The sequence below is a fragment of the Brassica napus genome, chromosome C8 (assembly GCF_020379485.1).
Source record: "Brassica napus cultivar Da-Ae chromosome C8, Da-Ae, whole genome shotgun sequence".
Classification (NCBI taxonomy): Eukaryota; Viridiplantae; Streptophyta; class Magnoliopsida; order Brassicales; family Brassicaceae; genus Brassica; species Brassica napus.
In genome coordinates, this window is record NC_063451.1 from 26,089,177 (window position 1) to 26,107,340 (window position 18,164).

Below are 18,164 nucleotides of genomic sequence, written 5' to 3' on the forward strand. Positions count from 1 at the left end.
CAAGTCAAGTAATTAGTCGAGATTTGAATTCAGATACCTACAAGTAAAACCGGTATTTTTATAGTATTTCGGATACACAATAAATGGAAATATATATGCAAGTGTCAGGTCTACCTGCAGACCTAGCAGTAGGGTTAGTCTCGGGATATTGAGCTTTCAACAGTATCGTATCCACTCACCTAATTACAGTTTGTTTTATGTATATTGCAAACTCTCCCATACACATTTTAATATACATAACATGCATACACTTTTGGATAATGTGTATTATAACCAGATATTACATATACATAACATGTATACACTTTTTATCCGGTTTTAGTTTCTGAAATCTGGTTTGTGGTTAACGTTTATATTCTGGATAAAGTTTTCCAAAACCGGTATATATTATAAATAGTTGTCAGGTTATATAAGTAATTTCAGAAGGATTAAAACCGGATATTAACAATAGTATCTCGATATTTGGGAAATGCAAGTATAAACTCAATGATAGTTGGATAACAACTACACATCCACTTAGTTATTAGGATATGATATTAAATACAGATACAATTGTCATACACAATCACCAAACCACAATTTTCATGTTTTTCCCTTGTGTGTCCTTCTCTAATTTTCGAGGCATCTGTGTAAGCTGTTCAATCTTGGTAAAAAAGTTGAGCTCTGTTTGATGAGTCTGAGTCATATCTAGCTTCAGAGCCCTTCAAAAGGTTCGGTCCTTTTATCTTTCCCAATCATATAGAAATTCTGCTGGTCAAACAAAACCACAAAAGGTTCAAACTTTAGCAAATATATGAATTCACGAGAACAACTCAATCATGTTGAAAAACAGTCTTAATTTGCAAAAAAAAAGAAAAAACATTATTAATCTGAACAAAGTAAAACATACCAACTCACGTAGTAACCCAGCTGAAAACCGTCAAGGTGAAGATGCTTCTTAGAAAACTATGCAGCTAAAGAACCACCATGCCCATCATAAATCGGAAAAGAGCACACCTACAATAAAGATAGATACAAACTGTAAATCTTTTTCAGATCTGTCTTTAAGATAAGTGAATCTGGGAGAGAGAACCTGAGGAAAAAACATGAGAGTAGATTGAGTAGCACAAGGGTCTGAGGAAGAGATAGACCCATGATCTCAGGAGGAGATGCGGAGGAAGAAGACATGGGTTGTTAACGAGAGTTAATCTCAGCACATTCGTTGTCTTCGAACAGAGATGGGTTGTGGTTGGCTTCGAGAGTCTCTCGCGTTTTTGTTGCCCATATCAGAGAGAAAGAGAGGATACAGACAAAAGGTAATCTAGTGCCTGTGAATGGACAGAACAGGACCGGGTTTAAAGGTCTTGGAGCTGCTTGACGGTGAGGTTGTGTATTTGATGGCGGTGAGGAGGTGGCAATTATCGAGATGGGACTTGACGGAGTCTATGGTTTCTTCTTTTTAGAAACGAAACATGGCGGATCTGATGATAGGGAGATGAATGTAGTTTGGGGAGTTGAATCTAAAACTGGATTTGTAGAGGATAACACGAATAGATCTTGAAGAAGATTTTTTTTGTTCAAAGATCTAGAAGAAATAAGAAAATAAATTTAACCAGGGAGAGAGATAACAGTTGAGATGGAATAATTTCAAAATTCAATATATGTTTAGTTTTAGATGTTAAGTGGTGGCATGAAGTACGGTTCAGTAGAGTAATAATTACAACTCATAGCATGTATATCTGCAGAAGCTCAGTGTGTCAAACTCGCCTCAGAGCTAGTGTAAGGGCAAGGATGGGATTATGAAAGTGTAACAGAGTCGTATCCGTTCGCCTAATATTATTTTTTTTATGGTCATGGGGCACAATTGCTTTAATATAATCCACCAATTTAAGGAGTATTATGAAGTTTTACTAAATTAATTAATAAAAAAATAAAACGAGGCTCATTTACCCTGAAAGAGAGTTTAATATACATTAATACAAACGTAGAATGTATTTAAAAATTTTAAAACAACACTAAAGATCATAGGCTTCAGTATATAGAGCATTACCGAAAAACTCAATATTTCGTAGGGGGGGTTAACCCATAGATTTTGAGAAAAATTCAAAAATATGACAATACTGTTTTAATGCATAGTTGTATCCTACACTAACATATGATGAAGGTCAAAGAGGTTTGTAACCTTTGTTGTCTCCGTTTCTCTAGAAAATAGCGATTTTATAGTGGTTAGTCCACCAATTTATGGAGTATTATGAAGTTTTACTAAATTAATTGATAAAAAATTAAAAGGATGTCCATATACAATGAAAGAGAGTTTAATATACATTAATACAAATGTATATTGTGTTTATAAATTTAAAACAACACTAAATCATTGGGTTCAGTATATAGAACATTTACCGAAAACTCAATATTTTTGTAGGGGTTGTTAACACATAGATTTTGAAATTTTTCCAAAAATATGACAATATTGTTTTAATGCATAGTTGCATCCTGCACTAACATATGATGAAGGTCAAAGAGGTTTGGAACCTTTGTTGTCTCCGTTTCTCTTGAGAATAGCGATTTTAGAGTGGTTAGTCAACCAATTTAGGGAGTATTATGAAGTTTTACTAAATTAATTGATAACAAAATTAAAAAATGCCCATGTACCATTAAAGAGAGTTTAATATACATTAATACAAATGTAGAATGTGTTAAGAAATTTTAAAACAACACTAAAGATCATAGGCTTCAGTATCTAAAGCATTTACCGAAAAACTCAATATTTCCGTAGAGGTTTAACACATTGATTTTGAGAAAAATTCAAAAAATATGATAATATTTTTTTAATGCATAGTTTTATCTTGCACTAACATATGATGAAGGTCAAAGAGGTTTGGAATCTTTGTTGTCTCCGTTTCTGTAGAGAATAGCGATTTTATAGTGGCTAGTCCACCAATTTAGGGAGTATTATGAAGTTTTACTAAATTAATTGATAAAAAATTAAAACGAGACCCATGTACACTGAAAAAGAGTTAAATATACATTAATACAAATGTAGAATGTGTTTAGAAATTTTAAAACAACACTAAAGATCATAGGCTTCAGTATATAGAACATTTACCGAAAACTCAATATTTTCGAAGGGGGTTAATACATAGATTTTGAGAAAAATTCAAAAATATATGATAATATTGTTTTAATGCATAGTTTTATCTTGCACTAACATATGATGAAGGTCAAAGAGATTTAGAACCTTTGTTGTCTCTGTTTCTCTAGAGAATAGCGATTTTATAGTGGTTAGTCTGTCAATTTAGTATTATGAAGTTTTATTAAATTAATTGATCAAAAATTAAAATAATGCCCATATACGATGGAAGATAGTTTAATATACATTAACACAAATGTAGAATATGTTTAGAAATTTTAAAATAATACTAAAGATCATAAGCTTCATTCGGTATATAGAGAATTTACCGAAAAACTTAATATTTTCGTAGGGGGTATCTATGTTTAAACATCAGGGTGTAGCATTTGGTGTGTTTGAAAGTTTTTTATAAATACAAAGTACTCAAATAAATCACAAAAGTACTCAAATGAATATACGCACTGATTTTAAGTAAATATCATTAACCAAGAAACTTTTTCTTAGTCATTTTTCTCATGCTTACATAATCGAACTCAAAAACAATTATTTTGTCACACTCAAAAACAACAATAAATATACTCATCTTATGTTTAGACAACTTGTACCTTTGTAAAATCACCCTAAAAGTATTGCATAAAACACTAGCATTGACTAATGATTAAGGGATATAATAATGCTTCAAAATTTGTATCAGAAGATGATATCCCTAACTCTCTCTTCTATCCTTGATGGATCAATGCCGATGCGAGATATGATAGCCTGCGAATATATTTATTTAGGCGATCACGTACATGCAAATATCAAATGAATTCAAAGCTATATTAAAAAGACGTTACAAAAAAACATGCATATGCGCGTGTGTGTATATTATACATACTATGTGTGGATGGTCATGCATACCTGGGCTATGATTGTATAAATGATCATCCTATCATTCAATTTCTGAGTATTAGCATTCATAACTTCAGCTCCTTCTTCTTCAAAAACACTTAAAAGCTGGTGTAGCATCACTCTTTTCATGTTCAGATCGATAAGCAGGTTCATTTGTATGGTTGAATCCCGCGAATAAATACTGAGTTTCGGCAGAAGTGACGACGACAACCCCTCAGAGTGTTTCCCCATTTCTCCTAACAAAGTCATTTTCTTCTCCTTTAGATAATTTACCTTCTCTTTCAATTGGATCATGTATGATGTCGCTTGTTCTATAAGTTGAGGCACCGGTAACTGTTAGAGCCAATAAAAATTTCAAACTTAATTACTTTCTTTTTTGGCATGAATGTGGTTATATATGATCAAATATATATAAATATAACCAATACTAAAAGGCCTATAAATGAACACTTGTAATTAAGTCTGCATTATACATTTTTTTTTTACTTTTGTAACAACATTATATACAAAATAGTTTTGGTATATTTTACAATATACCAAATATATATATGTACAATATACTGTATAGATAGAGAAGAGAAGGATATAAGAACCCTATGAGTGGGAGAAACATGAGAAGAGAGTATATTGAAGAGATGTTTCATGCGCATTCGTCGCTCTTGCTCTCTGAGGTTTCGTTGTTCCCTCGACGACATTGAGCTTCCTTCTCCTACTTCTCTTCCCCCCTCCCTGTCCATTCTTTCTGTTTTCTTCTAAGCTTTCTTTTTTTGGTGAATTTTATTTTGGGGGTGAAATCTTCTCTTCTTCTAAGCTTTATGTTACTATGTTTCTCTCTTTTGAAATCTATCTTATCACTATATATAAAGTCTCAAAATTCTCAATGTTGATAGAAAAAGCTGCGTAATTTAAAGGAAAGTGATGTTTCCCCAAAAGTCATGGTTTTTGTGATTGCGTCCGTAAGCTTGCACACTACTAAATACTGTGCTTATTCTTTCCTACCAAATAAATTTCTACTTACTTTGAAATTTTGAACAAAAAAAAAAGATGCTATTTTCGAAATAGATTATTTACAATAAAGAAGATTATTTACATGTTGCTAAAAAAAGAAGATTATTTAGAAAAAAAAAGAAGAAGAAGAAGAAGATTAGTTGGGTATGGTTGGATACATTTCTAGGACTTTAGCTACAGTGTTCAGAGGTTCTAATTTTCATGGGAATAATTTTTAAATCAGAGGATACTTAAACAATAAGCTTTGAGCCAATGATCAAATACTGGAAAGTATAGTAGGTTTGTAGAAAATTTTTATCGATGACCATTTCAATGGCATAATAGTCCGATGACGACAAAACGGCCAAAATTTCTTTACCAAAGTACTATCGACTAAAAGGGACCAAGACAAATCAATTCCATGTTCAATTAATAAAAGCATTTGAAAACTGATGGAAAAACATGTTGGCCGCAAAGAAACAAAAGAAACTCATTTGCAATTCGTCTTTTCCTCATTTGTATATCTTTGGTCTAGTCGTCTGGCCATTTCATTGGCTAAGTGCAAATTTTAGGCTTATTGATTTAGCACATGTTTTTTTAAAAAAAAAATTCAATTTCTTCAGACCATGAAGTTATGCATGTGCAGTGTATATATTTACATACTTATTCCTGGCTGCGTTCATACCTGGGCTATGATTGTATAAGCGGTCCTATCATTCAAGATCTGGAGATTAGCACTCAAAACTTGAGCTCCTTCTTCTTCAAAAACTCTCATAAGCACATGTAACATTAATCTTTCCATGTGAACATTGATAAGTTAGGTTCATCTCTATGATTGAATCCCGTGAATGAATACTGAGATCTTTCATAGCATTCTTCACTATCCGTTTTTCGTTTTGTTCTCGTTTAAGCTTTTATATATATGCTACTATGTTTCTCTTTCCCTATCCATTTTGTTCTCGTTTAAGCTTTTATATATGCTACTATGTTTCTCTTGTTTTCAGTCCATCTCTCTCTATATATGTAGAGCGAGAGAGTCACAGTTCTCATTTTGAGAGAACAATCTGCGTAATTGTAGCAAAAAGTGATGTCCTTCGAAGCAAATCATGGCTTTATATAGTAATTTCAGTTTTATATAGTACTTTGGTACTAAAAATAAATTAAAAAATATGTATTTGGTCCTAGGATCTAGGTTGTTTTCATAAATTCAGTTTTACATTACACAGATTTTTCTGGGAACTATTCAACTCTAGGTTTTGGTGGAGTGAATTGTTGGACAGTGTACTAACTTTTATATATTTTTGCCGAACCATTGTAATCAATGCGTATGTTAATAGAGAAATGAATGCCGAACAATAGTGTGCAATATTGATAATCCACAAAATAAAATAAATTTATTTATATGACCGATTGAAAGAGAAAAAAAAATAGAAGAATGATTCAATGTACATAAGTAATAACTACTGTATATTTGTTGTCTAGTTAGCCGTATTCTTAGACACTGCTAAAAGTGCTAATATTATTCTTTAGTGCATTTTCCACATTTTTGGATTTCTTCAAATGTTTGAATACCACTATATGAAACTAGCTACAAAAAAAACTAGCTATTTACAAGTCATGGATTTTGAATTTGTTCCCCCACCATGGTTATCAGATTTGTAATTTGTCCTGGCAAAACTGATACCATCCGAAAACATTATTAATATAAGAAAATATTAAGACTATCTATTTATATGATTTTATAAAAATATTAACATTTTTTTCATGAATTATATCTTTTTATATGTAAGAAAAAATAGAGAGTAAAAAATGTTTACATTTTCAAAAGTTATAACTTATATCAAACTGTTATGTAAAACTAAAATCATATATAAAAAGGTTTTATATTTGTGAAGTTTGAGATTAATAAAAAAAAGAGATGAAAACTGAGATCAAAGATTTTTTTTATCAGATACTAGTTTATATTAACAATGATATATAATTTCCCATTTTCGATTAAATCATGGAAAATATAACTGATATATTTAAAGTAAATGTGACATTAGTCCTGGTTCTTGTTAGATTAAATTATGTGAGACTGTGAGCAACCAACAAGTAAGAAACTTTGAGCACTTTTCTTTCATAATCATCAGTATATTGTTATTCAACTTGTTATGTAACGCAAGATAAATATGCAACAGTGTAAGAACACAAATTTACAATTTCTAAAAGTATATTTATAACTTGTTATGTAAGGCAAGATAAATATGCAGTGTAAGAAACAATTTTACAATTCATAAAGATTCGTGTATACGATTCTATCTATGAAATATATAATTACCTCAAAGTAAAACGGTATAACGGGATAGTTGGGAATGTGGCTGCCCAGATACCAGAGTTATAAAAAAAAAAAATATATATATATATATATATATATATAATTACCTCAATGTAAAAACGGTATGACAAGTAAGAAATGTTCATTTGTAGATCATTATAATTTAATTAGAACTAGGATAAGACTTGCGCTTTGCGCATGGTGAGTTTATTTATATATATTATCGACAATTTTTTTTATATATTTGATCATTTTATTTATACATATACAATATTTTTGTTATTATTATATAATTTCTTTCCGATGGAGCGGATCAACTTTTATTAAAAATTGTGGAACTAAACGATAATTAATATATCATGGGTTGATAGGATTGGACAATAAAACAATTATGACACAAAAACCTTATTTTTTTTCACCGAACACATTCTTGAAAAAAGTGAAAAACATTGTTTCCATGGTTGAATTATTTTGACATTTATCTTCCATATGGTTTTGAAAGGTTTCAGGCCAAACATTGAATTGATACATGTCATTTTAATAATTTTAGTCGTGTGCTTAAGGAAAACTTACATTTTTGTATTTAAAGTTTTTTTAAAAAATTCAAAATATAACATATAAGAGAAAATCTAACATATAAGAAAAATATAACATATAAAGTTTCCTCATTATTGTAATTTAAAGTCATTTTAATTTTTTTTAAAAATAACATATAAGGTTTTCTCATTTTTGTAATTTAAAGTCATTTAAAAATTCAAAATATAACATATAAGAAAAAATCTAATTTTTTATTAAATGGTTAATGTGATTGTTTAATTTTTTTTAATATTATAAAATTAAACAAAAATGATGAAAGATGCAAAAATTGTTATCAAATTTTTATTATTTATAGTCATTAATTGTCATATATATGTTAATCATATTAGGTAATTCCGTAACATTTATTTAAGGAAATAATGCACACTTCTTATATTTTGAGTTAATATAATGTTCTCTAGTAATTGGATTTGGACCAACATTTTTTCAATTGATTCTTAAGCTGTTACATAAGCTAAATTGACATTCTAATTAAGTGACACCTAAGCATGGTCTTTTTTTAATTAGTACAAACTTAAGGTTACAATTTTTTTAATGAATAATGGGATAACAAATGACAATTCATAGATTCATGTATAGGGTAGATTCTGTCTTTATGAAATATATAATTATCTCAAAATAAAATGGTAAATCAAGTAAGAAATCTTCATTTATAGACCCTTATAATTAAATTAGAATAACAGAAAACAATTCATACAGATTCATGTATAGGGTAGATTCGGTCTACGAAATATATAATTACTTCAAAGTAAAACGGTATAACAAGTAAGAAATCTTCAGATCCTTATAATTTAATTAGAATAACAGATGACAAACGTTTCACTTCACATTTTCTCACTATAAGTAACCCTCTCCTTACATCCACAATTTCACCATCTCCCAAGTCACCACTCTTTAATTTTCACGAACTTGAATTTTTTTTTTTCTCATCTTAACCAAAAACAAAGATGAAGCTCATGGTTGTACAATTCTGCATAATCTTTTTTCTCCTCACATCTTCATTTTTTGTACCTTCAACCGCTGATTCGTGTAAGTGTAATTTTTCTGTAGTTAGATATTGTTTCAGGTAGTTTGTCATTTGGTGGTCTAGTTTTTTTCTTAACAAAAGAGTTTTATGTGTGATGATCGATGAATGAATTAACAGCATGTGGTGGAAAGTGCAACGTGAGATGCTCAAAGGCATCACAACATGAAGAGTGCCTCAAGTATTGCAATATATGTTGCGAGAAGTGTAATGGTTGTGTTCCCTCTGGTACTTATGGAAACAAAGACGAATGCCCTTGTTACCGTGATATTAAAAACTCCAAAGGCGGCCCCAAGTGTCCTTGAACATGTTTTTAAAGATCATCAACACACACATGCTATTAATATTTATATGTATGAAAGATCTTAGTAACAACTATGTTTGACGGATGAAATAATATTTGAGCTAAATTACAAAATAATAATAAAGATAATAATAATAATAATAATTGAGCTTAAAGATTGAAGTGTTCGATGCATGAAAACTATGATAGAAAAAAAAACGAAATACTTTAAAAACAAATATTATGACCGAGGCCGAATGTAGGCCGCTACGGATACTCGCCGCTAGTTTTGATCCACCTCGGTGGGGGACTGGATACACCGGTTTATTCAGAAAAAAATAATATGTATTATGATATGGGTATGTTGCTCATGAAAGGTAGGATCGTTCACCAGAGCTATGATAGATTAGAGGAGACATGATGTCTCAAAGGAGCCACAAAAGCTTAGATGAGAGAGACATGATCGTTCAAAAGAATAAAATCTTGTAAACTTCACCATAACTTCACCATATCTAACTTTTATTGTACTCTAAGCAGTTTCTGTCATCTCTAACGTGTATCTCTAATCGAATTGTTGAACACATTAAGAACAGATCATGTCAAGGTTTATTTTTCTTAGCTTTGTTTATATTGAAACCCCAACTTGTGGCGAGGTAGAATGAGGCACCATCGCGCAAAGTCTAGTAAATCTGATTCTTGCTTTTGTATACTTCTTGGTGAATCATGTTTGTCTTTATAACTTTTCTTTTGCTTTAGAGTCCAATGAAAACACAAAGAAGCGAAATCTAAAACAAGAAAATGACCATGATATATAAAGAGAGAATCCTTCTACAAACGAAACGAGAACGGTACATCGTAGGCAAGCCAGATGATACATAAAGAGTCAAAACCAGCAACAAACCCACCTACAAATTCTGATAAGCAAAAACTCAAAGCAAAGAGAGAGGCCTATTGCTTCTTTAACTAGAGAATGGGTCTTCTGAGCCACTCTCTGCTTTCTTTTGGTGGTTGAAACAAATTAAGCCTCAACGCTCACAAGCTCATACTCGATGAGGGAAAGATTGTTATCTTCCTTGACAGTGATGTCTGCGGCCTCCTCGGCAACTTCAACGCGGCCCCATCTATCAACAGCAAGCCTCATAGATCCCTTGTACATGTCGATCTTTGCATTGCGCAGGGTCACTATCTTGCCTTCTTTCATCAAATCCACTGATCCCAAAAAAATAAAATCATAACAAACAATCAGAAATCTCTAAATCACCTCAGAGTAAAAATGTAATGTAATCTGACCTTGATCGTTTCTTGCGGTAAAGATAATGATTCCAGTCTCATCACCAACGAGACATTCAGCAATCCGCATCTGACGAGCCTGAGGACCACTGGGACGACCTCCTCCTCCTCCTCTCTGCATCACCATCTTCGTGCTGATGACTTTCACGTTAAGTGAGAGACCATTGGTTCCTGGTCTCAGCTCACTAACCTTAGTGAACACAGGCTTCCTCAAAGCAGGTGATGCCTCAGCCATTTTCTATTATAAACCCATAAAAGAATTAAACTTTCTTAGATCAGCAATGAGAATAACTCAATTCGCAAGCAAAAAAACTTAAACTTTGAATCAGACCATCAACACAAATGCGATCAGACAAATGCCATCGAAATCGAAACAGCTCAACAAGTTGAAAACGAAGAGTATGATTCGTAAGACATCAACATCGGCACAAGAGCGATGATCTAAGCTAACCAGATTAAAAATGTAATCTTTTGACTACTGAGATTCATGGAATCTCCGATCGAGCAGATACAATTCACGATAAGAGAATTGAATTGAAACAGAAGATGATTCACTTACGTTTTCGTTTTGGCGGAAGAGACGATTCACTTAGCGATTAGATCTGTCTCCAGGCGATGAACACAAAACACAAAGACGCGGCGGTCTAAAACTCAGATATTAATACGAACCGTAGATCCGTGACCTGAACACGTGTCGTGTTCTAAGAAAATCTTGAATAAAACCCAGCCCTTATCTTTTGTACAAATTTGAGATTGGCCCTTGTTACTTTGACTAAGACAGTTTACACCCTATGATGTTACAGATGGTAAAGAGAATGTTAAACAAAATTACTATTGGGCCGCCGACGATTCAACAAAGCCCAATATTGCTATGCATCTCTATATTTGAGGAAACCAAACCGGTTAGCCAAACAATTGATTTGACATTGACTTGATAAAATGTGGGAGAATGAGACAGAGCATTTTTTACCAAATGTAAACAAAAACCAAAATTTTGGTTGACAAATTTACATTGTTTGAAACTATACATCTTTCATTGTATTATATTTTGAGCTCGTTAAGACCTTCACAAAAATTTCTAAAAGGTTCCAAAAGAACCCAAGAAAAGAAACAACGATCAACTAGTTCCTTTTTAATCTCCCCGGCGAGTTGATTCAGTAGTTTGTTCGGCGACTTGTGTTAAAGGCTCTCTCAGATTCACGGCTTGTGAAGTCTTGGCTCGTGTAGTAGCCGTTACTACTACCGTATCCGTAATCCGTTGAGTCTTCAGAGGCCCTTCTGAACATACGAATCTCATTACTGTATTGACCAGAGTTATAGACCGTACTTTGACCTACTTTGACTCCATTTGACAGATCCGACATGTCGTCTCTCGTGTCCAGAGCTCTTACAACCTGTTTGTAACGTGAATAACAAACACTCTGCATCAGTTAGAGGTTTTATATTAGCATCAGTAGGTAGACTAACCAGGATTGAGTATAACTCTGACCTGAACCATACGAGGTCGTTTTAGAGCTGAATGTCTAACACAAGACGCTGCAGTTTCAATCATCCTATAGACTTCTCCTTCAATGTAATGCTTTTCCAGCCGTGGATCCACTACTTCGCTGATGTCACCTTTTTCAATGGCCTCGATAAACCGCGGACGTGCCTTCCAAGGGAGCAACCCCTCAGATTTCATTCTCAATTTGAAAATTCGAATTTTATATAATAGGTAAAAAAATTGAAAAATACCCATTCAACGAGACTTTCTTCACCCAAAGGTTGAGAGGTGTCAACAGGTTTGCGACCGGTGATGAGTTCGAGTAGCACAACTCCAAATGAAAACACATCTGATCTATCCGTTAATTTCCCGCTTGATGCATATTCTGGCGCTAAATACCTGCATGCATGCACGCATGCAACGTAACGTTTTTCCTTAGTTCATCTTATTACACACGTTGATTGTTTTAAAAAAAAAACTTTTATTTTTGTTGTTGTAAATTGACGCAAAAATGTACCCAAATGTGCCCATGACTCGTGTCGATATGTGGGACTGTGCAGTATCGTTCAGTCTGGCGAGTCCAAAATCTGCAACCTGTAAAGAACTAATCAAATGCTCGGCCAAGAAAAAACTAACGCTTTATATGAATACTGTATTATTATAAAAGAAATCAAATATTGACATTGCCTGAGCTTCGAATTCATTATCCAACAGAATATTTGATGATTTGATGTCCCTATGGATAATCTTCGGGTGACCTGTTAAATTGCTAGGTAAGCCAGATCAGCTAGAGTGAACAATTTAAAATCAAATCTTCACCCTTTCTAATTTGTATATAGTTTTCTACCAAACATATATATTCACATTTCAGAATATGTTAAAAATGTAATGGAGAGAGTATTTACAATCTTCATGTAGATAAGCAAGTCCTTTGGCTGCGCCAACTGCAATCTTGACTCGTTTAGTCCATTCCAAAACCGGCAAGTCTTTGCCTGACAATAACATAAGAAATGGTTGTCTTTAGGAAGATAAATTCATATGTTAACACAAATATTAATTCAAAAACAATGCAATACACAAAACGATTTTGAAGAAATTAAGAAAGTATAGAAAACAAAACAAAACAAAACAAAACAAAGAGAGATTGTAGAAGTAAGTACCATGTAAATGGTGATCCAAAGTATTGTTGGGGACAAACTCATAGATGAGGAATCTATGTTGCTCAGAGATGCAATAACCCACGAGAGACACTAAGTGCCTATGGTGCACTCTGCTTATGATCTCTACTTCAGCTTTGAACTCTCTATATCCTTCCGCGCTGATGGACTTTAGCTGCTTGATCGCGATTGACTTTCCATCGCAAATGATACCCTTGTAGACGTAACCGAACCCACCTTCTCCTATGACAAATCTCTTGGAAAACCCTTCTGTTATCTTGCTTAGTTCCCCGAAGGTGAAAAGGGTCTTTGAATTTCCTAATACTGCCGAGTCAGGTGTTGTTGATCTTCCTGGTTTTTGATTCCCCAAACTGTTGTTAGTGTCCGGTGAAGAGTTCTGCGCCGAGATGTTCCCGTTTCCAGGTTTTTGCCTGTAATTAACGAATCCATCTGCGCCAAAAGCAACGTTTATAGGGTTTCTTGTGACCCAAGAATCAACATTCATAAATCAACTAAAAACAAAAACAAGAAGTTGAATTAAGAATCAGGAAATAAAGAACACACAATCAGGAATCAAGGACAATGTTAGAACAAGAACTAAAACACAAAATCAAGGCCTATAGGGTTTCTTGTGACCCAAGAATCAACATTCATAAATCAACTAATAACAAAAACAAGAACTCAATAATCATTAACATGGAATTAAGGATCAAGAACACGAGTAGGAGGCATAGCAAAATCCAAACGAAAAATCAAGAATCTAGAAAATAAAAAGAAGAATAAAAACCAAGAACAAGACATGATTCAAGAACCAATTTAAGACCACACCGAAAATATTTCTTTTTACCTGTATTAACAGACACATTAGCCGGAGGCAAATAGTTCTGGTTAGAACGAGGTGAAGAAGATTTATTTTGTTTCCTCCTAATAAAGAAAATGGCGGCAACGAATATAATGACCAAGACACCTGCGATCCCAATGCCTATCATTGTCTTCTCAGTGTAGTTAGAATCATTGTTTCGTTGTCCACTACCACCATTTCCATTGCTGTTCGCATTATGTCTATTAGACCCTCCGGAATTGTTATCGGAACCGGAGAGGGAAGGAGGAGACGACGAGGGAACATGGTTTGATCCTCCTTCTGCCGGAGGTGAATCCAACGGCTGTGAAGGGTTTCTTGGTGCACTAGGGGTTAGAGGGACAACCGGAGGCGATGGAGGAGATCCTTGGCTACCGGAAGTTTCGGTGGACGGCGGCGATATAGGAGTAGAAGGCGGAGAGGGATTAAAAATAGGGTTGTTGGGTAGTTCTAGGCCGTTGACAGTAGGTTGCTGAGTAACTAAGGTGGGAGGAGTTAGAGGAAGTTGAATTTGAGGCGTTGGAGAAGGAATCACCACGGGAGAGTTTCCGGCTGAGGTGGATTGAGGCGGAGTTTGAGGCTGAGGAGGTGACGGAGGTGGAGTTATAGAAGGCGGAGGCGAGGAAGGAGGCGTTGGAGGTGAAGTTGTATTAGTAGATTGATTGGACGGTGGTGGAGAAACGGTTACCACCGGCGGAGGAGATGATTGTGAACCACCGCCACCACCACTGTCCGGTGATGGAGGAGAAGGAGGTGAGGTTGTTGGAGGTTGTGTCGTCTGGGAACCACCGGTGGTTTTCTGATCAGCTAATCCTCCACCGGTGGTTTTCTGATCAGTTGATTCTCCACCGATGACGACGGTTGTTGGCTGTGAAGCTACAAATGGAGTTAGCTTCTTTTCGATTAACTCTGCTTGTTCCTGGACTTTGTCCATTTGTAATTCACCTTTTCCTCTGACTCTTTCCTTCTTTTACATGTTTGAATTTGCTCTCAAAAGTGTTCCTTGGGAAACAAGAAAGGATATATTTACTTTGAGATTCAAAACGAAATGAGTTAAACTCTGAAGAAATTAAATTCATCTAATCATTGAGAGGATTTTCCAGAGATATTGTTCTTGAGGGATCATCAAGATTGTGGAAGTTAGATATTAAAAAAAAAAATCAAGCCCTATAGGGTTTCTTGTGACCCAAGGATGGATGATATGAAGATATTTTCTTTTAATCAAGTCGATTTTCAGATTTTTTTTTTTAGTTGATGAATTTTTTTTTATTCGTCTCGTGTTTTTCTTTTTGTAAAAATAGGAAGTCTTCCAAATCTAAACAATTGAATTCTAAAAACTACTGAGAAAATAGGCTAAAAATTCACTTGATTGTTTTTTTTTTGTATAGTAAATCATTGCAATATCTGGAAGATTCACCATGCAGCTTCATTGTCGGAATACCTCGTAAATTATTCTATCTAAAATATTATTTTAAGCTCTTTCCGTGAAATATTTGTCTTCATAATCGAGATCTAATTGATCAGACAATGGTCGAAGATGAAATTACATGGGACAGTGAAATTTATATGCCTTTAAACCTCAGACTAATTATATTTGAGTACTACTCTAAAGGCATCCAGCTTAATATGATACTTGATGAGTTAGTGCCTTTCAAATGAAGACCATTAAATAAGTTCGAATTAAGTACATCCAACTCATTATTATTTTTTTTGGCAACATCCAACTCATTATTAAGACATTATACAATTTTGTACATGTATGTATTCTCTGCTCAATTTTTTTTATAAAACTCTTATGTTGTTGTAAATTTAAGGATTTAGAATCTATAAGTTCTTATTATTATTCATAACATATGGTGCCCTTATATATGAGAATTACAAAGAGATAAATGGAAAGATACAAATATGGAAAGTATACAAATACAAGTAAAAGGAAACTAGGGTTTGTTGTCTCTCCTAGCGCCTCTCTCTCTCTCTTCTTGCTGCGGCCGCCTCCCTCTCTCTCTCTCTAGGTATTGGGCCGGCTTATGGACCAGACCGGTTATGGACATCCATCATATGGTTTATAACACTCCCCTTGGATGTCATAATCATTCAGAGTTTGTAATACGCTTTGGATGTTACCTCATTAAAACCTTATCAGGAAAACCCAGTGAGACAAAACCATGATGAAGGAAAAAGAGTACAACACGTATTACTACCCCTGATGTATACCTCCGTATATGTCCTTCAAGTTGGCGCATCCCAACCTGATGGTTGAGCTTCATGGACGCCAATGACTAATGGTCTCAATACCAAGGTAAAGTAGTGCTACCGCGTTGCAAAGACATAACTTGCCTGGGATCTATCATTGTGGATCCGAGAGATAACTTGTATCAATCAAAACATATTAACCATTCTTTGGGTTTTGGTTAGTATAATGTAATCTCAAATTCTTAGTTCCTTGTAGGTAACATAGGATGTATTTTATCCAGTCCCAGTCCCTTATGTTCGGACATGACCTAAACCTAGACAATAGGTTTACATCAATACTCATGTCCGGATGTGTATGACATTACAAATACATCAAGGCAAGGCACCAATAGTACTTAAGGTAAGGGACGTGTATGTCTTTATTTCCAGTGCCTCATGGTCGAACATGAGCTAAACATATATAAGAGATTCACGGCAAGAACACACGTCCGGCCTAGTATGGTTTGCCTATTACATCAAGGCGCCAATGGCACTTGGGTAAGGGACTTTACCGGACCAAGGACATATTTCTTGTCCTTCTTGGGACCAAAGGATCCGTGTCAAAGTCAGGGGTACTCACGACCATGTCCTTCTTGGGACTTACAATGGGTTTGTGTCCGGACCAAGGGACCTTATGGGACAACTCAATGTGCGAGCTTTGGTCCATGTTAAAACCGTTTGACCTTTCTATAAGTTCTTTGGTGCACAAGGATTCCATCTTTTAAGATGTTCAATTTGTAATCCTAAACAAAACTTTGTTTGTCCCAAATTTTCATTTCAATCTCTTTCTTTAGATAATCGTTTGAAAATCTCTCCAGAGGTTCCTAGGATATTTTAGATCATTAACATATACTTGTATGCTTTAGTTCTCGAGAACCTGTTGCATTTGACAACTCAATACCCTCTGGGACTTTTATATATATCTCATTATCCAGTGGACCATACAAGTAGGCGGTTTCTACATCCTTTAACCGCAAGTCTATTTTTCTTCTTTTATGGCCAGACTTGTTAGGAATCTAAATGTTTGTTGCATCCACCACATGGGAGTATGTCTTCTCATAATTGATTCCTGGTCTTTGTGGAATCCTTGTGCATATGGCCGTGCCTTATATCTTGCTATCTCGCCATGTATCATTTCTTTCACAAAGACTCATTTTTGTCCAACTGGTTTCACATCTAGAGGTGTCCGAACTATGGGACCAAAACCTCTATTTTCTTAATGAACTTAACTCCACGTCCCCTTTCCATTTGATCTAATCTGATTTGTTGAGTGCACTCATGTATGGACGTGGGTTCATGATCCTCATTCATTCATAATCACAAGTGCTACAATGCATGCAAATATATCATCAATGTCGACTTTCTTTCTCTTGTTCCATTTGTGTCCCGGACATGACATAACTTATTAAGGTTTCATTATGACCTTCAGTACCCTGAAGCTTGGCGTCCCAAGCCTCATTGTTAGGCACCTTAGGTACAACCATGTTTATGGTTTCCTCATCCACGGCCGTGGCTTTTAAGTTTGTCCATCTTAGGATCGACCATGTCTAGGATTCCCTCGTCCACGGATTCATTAGCACCTTTCTTTAATATCTGAGGGATCTTATCTTTGGAACTTATTGGTCTACCACGTTTCAAACGTGCCTTAGACTCAGTAGCAACTTGATTGTGTCCTTCTTGTACATCAATTCGAATTTGGTGCATTTACAGCTGATATATATGACTTAGTCATTCTATTCGGGTCAGTAATGGAATCTGGCAATTGTTTAAGCTAGCTTTTGTATAATCTTTTGGACTTATAAATCTCATTCTTTAGTCTGAGGATCTTGCCAATATAAGGATGTATGATTCCATGTAATTTCTTTTACTCTTTTACCAGCTTATTACTTTCTCCCCCTAATCCGTGTACCTGACCTCAAACTGATCACCCATATT

General features: G+C 34.4%; 3 protein-coding genes and 1 long non-coding RNA gene across 5 annotated transcripts; 1 reads left to right on the top strand and 3 right to left on the bottom strand.

Annotated features, from left to right (window-relative positions):
• Positions 1-455: 455 nt before the first annotated feature.
• Positions 456-1,916, bottom strand: LOC106414190. Its single transcript, XR_002658858.2, has 2 exons — positions 890-1,916; positions 456-747 (listed from the first exon to the last, which is right to left on the bottom strand). It is a non-coding gene; the product is annotated as an uncharacterized LOC106414190 (long non-coding RNA).
• A 6,611-nt stretch (positions 1,917-8,527) lies between these two features.
• LOC106414714 (gibberellin-regulated protein 8-like) lies at positions 8,528-10,274 on the top strand. The gene is made up of 2 exons (XM_013855317.3): positions 8,528-8,930; positions 9,046-10,274. The coding sequence occupies exons 1-2, from the start codon at positions 8,849-8,851 to the stop codon at positions 9,228-9,230; spliced, it is 267 nt and encodes an 88-aa protein (XP_013710771.1). The 5' UTR covers positions 8,528-8,848; the 3' UTR covers positions 9,231-10,274.
• LOC106411635 (uncharacterized protein At4g28440-like) lies at positions 9,995-11,225 on the bottom strand. 2 transcript variants are annotated; one of them, XM_013852426.3, is made up of 3 exons: positions 11,058-11,225; positions 10,499-10,736; positions 9,995-10,417 (listed from the first exon to the last, which is right to left on the bottom strand). In XM_013852426.3, the coding sequence occupies exons 2-3, from the start codon at positions 10,731-10,733 to the stop codon at positions 10,227-10,229; spliced, it is 426 nt and encodes a 141-aa protein (XP_013707880.2). In that variant the 5' UTR covers positions 10,734-10,736; positions 11,058-11,225; the 3' UTR covers positions 9,995-10,226. The 2 variants fall into 2 exon arrangements, with proteins under 2 accessions (XP_013707880.2, XP_048622280.1); XM_048766323.1 differs by having other exon boundaries at positions 11,054-11,123.
• Positions 11,226-11,411: 186 nt separating this feature from the next.
• Positions 11,412-15,641, bottom strand: LOC106414621 (putative proline-rich receptor-like protein kinase PERK11). The gene is made up of 8 exons (XM_013855248.3): positions 13,986-15,641; positions 13,142-13,588; positions 12,887-12,973; positions 12,669-12,739; positions 12,499-12,575; positions 12,233-12,380; positions 11,988-12,149; positions 11,412-11,892 (listed from the first exon to the last, which is right to left on the bottom strand). Exons 1-8 carry the CDS (start codon positions 14,929-14,931, stop codon positions 11,653-11,655), a joined length of 2,178 nt encoding a protein of 725 aa, XP_013710702.1. The 5' UTR covers positions 14,932-15,641; the 3' UTR covers positions 11,412-11,652.
• Positions 15,642-18,164: the final 2,523 nt, after the last annotated feature.